The sequence below is a fragment of the Haliaeetus leucocephalus genome, unplaced genomic scaffold, assembly GCF_000737465.1.
Source record: "Haliaeetus leucocephalus isolate CR32 unplaced genomic scaffold, Haliaeetus_leucocephalus-4.0 Scaffold224, whole genome shotgun sequence".
Taxonomy (NCBI): Eukaryota; Metazoa; Chordata; class Aves; order Accipitriformes; family Accipitridae; genus Haliaeetus; species Haliaeetus leucocephalus.
Window position 1 is genome coordinate 606,363 of NW_010972660.1, and position 7,445 is coordinate 613,807.

At 63.3% G+C, this 7,445-nt stretch overlaps 1 protein-coding gene across 1 annotated transcript; it reads right to left on the reverse strand.

Annotated features, from left to right (window-relative positions):
- Positions 1-1,594: 1,594 nt before the first annotated feature.
- On the reverse strand, positions 1,595-5,061 carry FBXL16 (F-box and leucine-rich repeat protein 16). The gene is made up of 5 exons (XM_010567022.1): positions 4,366-5,061; positions 3,010-3,518; positions 2,607-2,691; positions 2,184-2,247; positions 1,595-1,743 (listed from the first exon to the last, which is right to left on the reverse strand). The coding sequence occupies exons 1-5, from the start codon at positions 5,059-5,061 to the stop codon at positions 1,595-1,597; spliced, it is 1,503 nt and encodes a 500-aa protein (XP_010565324.1).
- Positions 5,062-7,445: the final 2,384 nt, after the last annotated feature.

Consider the following 7,445-nt stretch of genomic DNA (forward strand, 5'->3'; position numbering starts at 1 on the left):
CCCAACTGCTGCTGTCACCTGCAGGGGTGGGGGGACCCTCCATGTGCCGCTGTCCCGCTTGTCCCCAGCCCCTGGCACGCCTGTCCTGGCCCTCATGTCCCACGGGCACCGGTGGGTTTGGGGGTCCAGGCAGCCCCCCACCCTGGCTGCCGCCGTGCCAGGGTGCTCCATGCCCCGGCAGTGCCACCCTGTCCCATGGCCCCAGTGGCTCCCGGTGCACCTCAAACCCCCTTCCAGGGCCACGAGGGTCCTTGCACCATTTTGAGGCCAGAAAGGGATGCTTTGGACAAAGGAGGGAGCAGAGGCAGCAGGTGGTGCAGCAGTTCCTTCCCGCCCGGTACAAAGGCAAAACAAACCGAAAGCGTGTCCGTGTCCGTGTCCGTGCCCGTGTCCGTATCTGTGCCCACGCTCCTCTGGGGGCCGTGCAGGCAGCCAGGGTGGCAGTGGGCGATGCCCTGGGGATGGCCACCGAGCCCCCTCCTACGCCGGGTCCCCGCGGGCACCCCAGCCCCATGCCCGGCTCGGCTCAGGCCAGGGGTCCCCCCGGCCCCCCGCTTGCTGCTGGAATCGGGATGATGGCTTTCCAGCTGGAAAAGTGGTGGCAGTGGCAGCGTGTCCTAGGTACCACCTCCCGCCTTCGCTCTCTGCCGCCAGTGTCCCCGCGATGGCTCAGACCTGGCCCCGGTCCCCCAGGACACCCCATCCCAGCCGGATGGGTCACTCCTCGACGTCTGCATCCCGCGGGGAGCAGCAGTGCCCCACTGAGCCCACGTAAACTGGGGTGCAGCAGGGTCCCCAGGGCGAGGGGGGATGCTTGCTGGGAGAGTCCGGCTCCTGGGGCACGATCCAGCCAGGGCGAAGGCTTATGGAGGAGCCAAGTGGGGGCTGTCACTTGTCACCGTCCCCCCTGGGTACCCCGGAGCCTGCCGTACCACGAGACTGAAGCAAGCGAGCATGCGAGGGTGGTGGGTGGGTGGGCGAAGAAAAACATCCTATTCACCAGGAGAAAGCGCCGGGCACCCCAAGGGCAGGGCCGGGGGCTTGGGGGTACACGCAGCACGGGGGGGGTGGCTCGGTGACCCGCTCCGGGGGTGCGAGAGGACCCATCCAGCCTCTGCTGCCACCCATGAGTGCCAAAAATAAGCATCCTCCTCTCGCCCATCCCCAGGAGCATCCTTTGGTCCCCAGGAGCACCCTTGGCAGTGGGGCCACATGCCGTCTTGGCACCGGGGTGGGGGCAGGATGTGGCCGGGGGGGGTCACACCGCCGTCGCCTTCCCACTTTGGGTTTCCATGATGTCTGTTCGTCCATCTGGAAGGGATTGGCAGGACACCGGGAGGAGGATGGGCAATGGCAGCGGCGTGGGGGGAATTTACAGGGTACCCGGGGGGGGTCCGGCGAGGGGTGATGCCATCCCCCATCTCCCCCCGGGGTCCCGTGTCCCTCGGGGGCGTCGATGCAGGGGGGTGTCCGGGGTTGGTTGTAATCAACTGGTGTCTTTTGCATCCCCCAGCGGATGGAAAGAAATAGGGTGGGCGATGTCAGACCAGGCGGTGGCGGGGTGGGCGTGGGAGCGGGGCGGCCGGATCCAGTGCTACTCGATCACCATGCAGCACGGGAGGTGCTGGGAGAAGTACTTGAAGAGCTCCGGGGTGGCACCGGGGCAGTTGGTGAGCTCCAGCTCCTCCAGCTCCTGCAGCTGCACCAGCCCCGATAGCCCCGTGGTGGTCAGCAAGGGGCAGCCTGCAAGAGGACAGGGCACACCATCATGCCAAAATACCATCACCCCAAAAAACCAGCACCCCAGAAAACCCCCAGTGCCCCAAAACCAGCACCACAAAACCACCAGCACCCTAAAATACCAGCACTCCCCCAAAAAGCACCCCAAAACAACAGCACCCCCAAAACCACCACCCCAAACACACTAGCACTTCAAAAAATCAGCATCCAAAACACCAGCACCCCAAAAACCCCAGCACCACAAGAGCACGGCCATGGACCCCATCCCCGGAGAGCTGAGCTGGGTGCGGGTTCCCTGGCAATTTGAGGGGATGCAGGAGCCGTGCCATGCTGGGGAGGGGGGATGCTGGCTGTCCCCCAGGCTGTCCCCAGGACTGTCCAGGTCCCCACACCCCGTGGGGACCTGGTCACCTCATCCCAGGGGAGCAAGGTGGGGGTCTCACCGGCCAGCGAGAGGAGGCGCAGGCTGCCCATGCTCAGGAGATGCTTCAGGCCAAAATCCTGCACCTGGAAAAGAAAATGGAGTGGGAGTGGGGCGGGGGACAAGGGGGGGTTCCATGGGGGGCGGCCACCATGGCACCAGGGGCTCAGCATCGCTGGGGCAGGGTGGCAGGGCAGGGAGCTGGGTGCAGGGGTAGGGAGCTGGGTGCTAGGGCAGGGTGCTGGAGCAGGGTGCAGTGGCTGAGTCCTGCTGAGCTCACAAGAGGACCCCATCCCTTCCCTGCTTCCCAGTACCAAGTCGTGGGGGCTCCAGCCAGCCTGGGGTGCCCACCCTGAGCTCGAGGCCCGTCCCCAAGGAGGTGCCAGCCACTCTGCCCTCCCCGCCGTGCCAGCCAGGGTGGGCATGGCTGTGTTCCCCCACCTACCTGGCAGCACCAGCGCAGGTAGAGGCTCCGCAGAGATGACATGGTGGACAGGTAGCTGAGGCCAGTGTCGGTGATCCGCACGCACCTGCCGGGGACACAGGGTGTCAGGGCCAGCTGGGAGTGGGACACCTACGGGTGTCCCCAGACTGTGGCCCCCCATGCAGCACCCACTGCTTCCAGCATGTCTCAGCATGGCATGGCACGGTGCGGCATGGCTTGGCATGGCATGGCATGGCATGGCTCAGCATGGCTTGGCATGGCATGGCATGGCATGGCTCAACATGGCATGGCATGGCATGGCATGGCTCGGCATGGCTCGGCATGGCTCGGCATGATGCAGCATGGCTCAGCGTGGTTTGGCATGGCACAGCATGGCTCAGCACAGCTTGGCACAACCCCGTACCTGTCGAGCACCAGCTCCTCCAGCTTGTGCAGGTCACAGGCGATGTACTCCAGGGCCATGTCGGTGATGCGAGGGCACCAGGAGAGGTCAAGGCTGCGCAACTTCCGCAGGTTCTCAGCCACCAGCTCCACACCGTCATCCGTCACCTTGGAGCAGCCTGAGAGGCTGAGGACGCTCAGGTTGGGCAGGCTGTGGACCATGTTGACCACGCCATGGTTGGTGATCTCCCAGCAGGAGTTGAGGCGGAGGGTGTGGGTGGTGTAGCCTTGCTTGGCGGTGAAGTAGGCGAGCGCCGTGTCCGTCACGTGGTAGGCTTGCAGGTTGAGCTCGGTGAGGTTGGGCAGGAGCTGCGAGATGGCGGCGATGGCGTCGTCGGCCACGTTGATGCAGTCGCTGACGCTCAGCGCTGTGATGCGGGCGTTGAGGCTGGACCACAGCCCGGCCTCCGTGAAGTCGTTGCAGCCCGACAGCTCCAGCCGCACCACGCCCTGCATCTGCTCCAGCATCACCTGCCGAGGGGCAGGGGGTTAGGGCATGGTGGGCACCACCACCTGCCCTGCGCAGCCCCGTGCCCCGGCCTCAGCCCCCTCTGAGACCCCTGGGACTCTTTCTGCTGCCCCTGGCCCTGCATGGGTACAGCCTTCTCCCTGCCCCCCATCCCAGTGTTGGAGCAGCGCCCTGCTCTAGGACATGCCAGCATCCACAGGGACAGGAAGGGACAAGCAGGGACCCCTGGTTGCAGCCCCAACTGTGTATCTGGTGGTCTTGGCAGGGGCAGGATTAATGCCCACTCCCAGCCTGGGCACTGCTTGGGTAGGATGTGGCCACGGAGCAGCTGGTGCTGTGTTTGGCTGTGGTGCAGGGCAGGGGACCTCAGTGGGGACCTTGCCTGGCACCGTGCAGGACCATGAGTTGCTCCAACTCCATCTGCCCGCAGCCCCCTGCCCAGGCAACCCCCCTTGCTGGGGAGCAGCCAGCCAACCAGGGATGTCCCTGTCCCCTGAGCCCTGCTCATCACCCACCACTGCATCTACCACCCAGTGGCATGACCGCCTCGCCTGGCTTTGCCTTCCCAGCAGCATCTGCAGGCAGCATCCACAGGCAGCAGGGATGAACCCCCCAACAGCATCCTCACCCCCTGCCTGAGAGGGCGGCTCAGGCTGCAGCCCGTCCCACTGCCCAGACCACAGGCAGGGGCTAGTGATGCTGCCTGCACTCGTGGGATGGCCATGCTGCTTGCCTGCTCCTTGCCTATGGCCGGTGAAAACTGCCCACGCATGTGTCCCCACAGCCACTGGGAAGGACCTGCCATTGCCACATCGTCAGCTACCCAGTCACCTTGCTGGGGTCACCTACCTCCAACCCTGCGTCCGTGATGGTCGACCTCTTAAGGCTCATGGACTTGACCCCCTTCTTGGAGAGGGGGTAGTTGTCAATGAACTCACAAATGTCCAGGTCGGAGACGCCCACGAGGCAGAAGCCATCGAAGCCACGGACAGCAAAGCCCTGCAGGCTGACGAACTCCTTCTCACCACCGGGCAGGATGTTGTAGAGCTCTTTGGTGTGCAGGACGGGCGTCAAGCCTACCCAGAACTTGGGTTGGTAGAGCACCCGCCGCCACACCTTGCACACCTGCGCCAGCACGCACTTCTCGCATGCCGAAAAGTACCAGAACAAGCGGTTGAGGATCTTCTCGTCCACCGCCAGCTGCCTTTCCGAGGGCGAGCCGGGCAGCCGCTCTGGTGAGGGCTGCTCCGAGCCTTCGCTCGTGTTCAGTCCCACCAAGGAAGCGCCAGGAGGGGAGGAGACGCCGGCCAGAGTGGCCAAGGAGAGAGGGGAGGCCAGGCTGGGGATGGGCAGGTCGCTGCGATGGGCTAAGGCTGGGCTGAGGATGGCAGGCACGGAGGAAGGCTGGCACAGGCGGTTTTTCACGGCGGGGGTGCCTTTGGTGATGCTGGCAGAGCCAAGGCCGTTGGGTTGTGTGGGGATCTTCACCAGTCCATTGCGGGGCAAACATGGGGGCTTGGTGTCGCCGTTTCTCGGGTTCGACATCTTCCACAGGTCTCTCTGCAACACAGGGATGTTGGCTGAGGGGCTGCCGGACTGACAGGGAGAGCAGGCAGGGAGAGTGGGCAGGGAAGGCGGGCAGGGTTGGAGGATGTTGTGGCACCGTCAGGGAGGGAGATCCTGGGGGTCCCCGTGCAGGAAGCAGGATGGCACGGGGGAGCGGGCAGTGCAGGGCTGCTGGGCACAGCAGAAGAGGGGTCATGCCTGGGGCACAGAGTGGGGTCCTCCGAGGGGCTGTGTGGCCCTGGCATCCCCCATGATGGGGAATGGATGGGGATTTGTCCCCGGACATTCACATCCTTCTCTCAGCCCAGGATCCAGCCACCAATGGGAGATGGAGCAGGATCATAGAATCATAGGCTGGTTTGGGTGGGAAGGGACCTTTAAGGCCATCTAGTCCAACTCCCTGCAATGAGCAGGGACATATTCAACTAGATCAGGTTGCTCAGAGCCCTGTCCAACCTGACCTTGAACGTTTCCAGGGATGGGGCATTGACCACCTCTCTGGGTAACCTGTGCCAGTGTTTCACCACCCTCAGCGTAAAAAATTTCTTCCTTATATCTAGTCTGAATGTGCCCTTTTTCAGTTTAAAACCATTACCCCTTGTCCTGTCACTACAGGCCCTGCTAAAAAGTTTGTCCCCATCTCTCTAATAAGCCCCCTCGAAGTGTTGAAAGGCTGCAATAAGGTCTCCCTGGAGCCTTCTCTTCTCCAGGCTGAATAACCCCAACTCTCCTAGCCTGTCCTCATAGGAGAGGGGTTCCAGCCCCCTGATCATTTCTGTAGAGGGGAGAAGAGGCAGCAGTGGTGGAGCAGAGCTGCCTGCACTCACTGTGCCAGCAAGGTGCTCGTCAGCAAGCCTGTGCCAGCCAGGAGCCTCACTGAGCCTTGCTGAGCCTCACAGCAGCCGGGCAGCACCCCAGCAAACCAGGCCAATAAATATTTCAGCAGCAGCGAGGCCAGCTTTCCAACGGCCCCGCCGCACCCCGCCATCCATTATTCAACACGTTTCCCTCTATAAATACAGAGGTGAATAATTGATGGGGGCTCAGCCCCCCCCTCCTGCCCCAGCCAGTGCCTGGCGCAGGGCCCTGTCGGTGCGCTGCCTGTCCTGCCCACACCCTGTTTGCTGGTGCCATGCCAAACCCTGCCAAAGATCCGGTTCTGAGGCTGGAGGGTGCTGGGCTCCTGGCAGCCCCTGGGGACACGGTGAGGAGCTGGGGCCCAGGGGAGCGGGGGGCGGGGACATGGTCCCTGAGCCCCGAGGGATGGCTGGCATGTCCATCCAGCAGTGGTTGATGGGACCTGAGGACTTTCTCCATCACCAGCTCCCCCCAGACCCAAGATAAAAGTGAGACAAATATTTTAGCTGCTTGATTTGGGATGGAGATGGCCAGGCCCTGACAGAGGGGCACCGAGGGAGCAGCATCCCAGCCAGTGATGCTCAAGGCCCAGGTCTGCAGGCTCTGAGGATGCTCCATGCGGCCTGGGGGGGATGGCTGCCAAGTGGGGTGCAGCCTAGATCCCCTGCTGCCCCCAGCCCATCACTTTCACCCTCACAGCATCCCTGGGCCTCATCCAGCCCTCCTGGAGCAGCCAGGGAGGGGAGCAGCCACCCAAAAGGCACCATGGAAGAGCCCAGGAACACAGGCAGCTGCCTCCAGCACAGCTGGCTAACCCCATGGGGTGCACGGCGTCTCCTGGGGACACTGCCTGGCACAGCAGGGTGGCAGGATGGGGCTGGTGGGAGCTGCTGAAGCCTCTCCCATGGTGCAAGTGGCAGTGGTGCGGAGATACCTGCAGCCAGCCAGGCCCGGTGGCAGTGGCAGCATGAGAGCCAGTCTCCGGGGATGAGCCCAGCCCTGTGCAGACAGTCTGGCGCCGTTCCCCTCTCGGATGCAGCTTTTGCTGCCTCTGTTCATGCTGCCCGACAGAGGAGCTGGGCCTCTGATGCTTGGACATGTGTTAAATTCACTTGAAAGCAGGAGAAGAGGAGGGGAAAGAAGGAAGAAACTTAAAACCAGCAGCTTGGTGTTTGGCAGCAATTAGGGAAGCAAACAGAACATGCACCAGGGTGTCTAACAGCCATACAGCACAAATCCAAACAGATAATTACCAGGCGGCACGGAAAGGCTGTCACTCCAGCATGGACCCCACAGCCAGAGCTGTGCAGCATGCTGGTTGCCCCCAGGGAGAGGGCAGGTGGTGGCAGAGGGGCAGCCTGGGGCCTCAGTAGCCCAAGGGGACAGTCACAGGAGGAGACAGATGCTGACAAGTCGCCGGACTGAAATGCAGCCAGCAGGAGGTGTTGGCAACGGTTACAACCAGCTCAGACCTCGGCTGGTCCCTGAGGCCGGGCTCGGGGGGG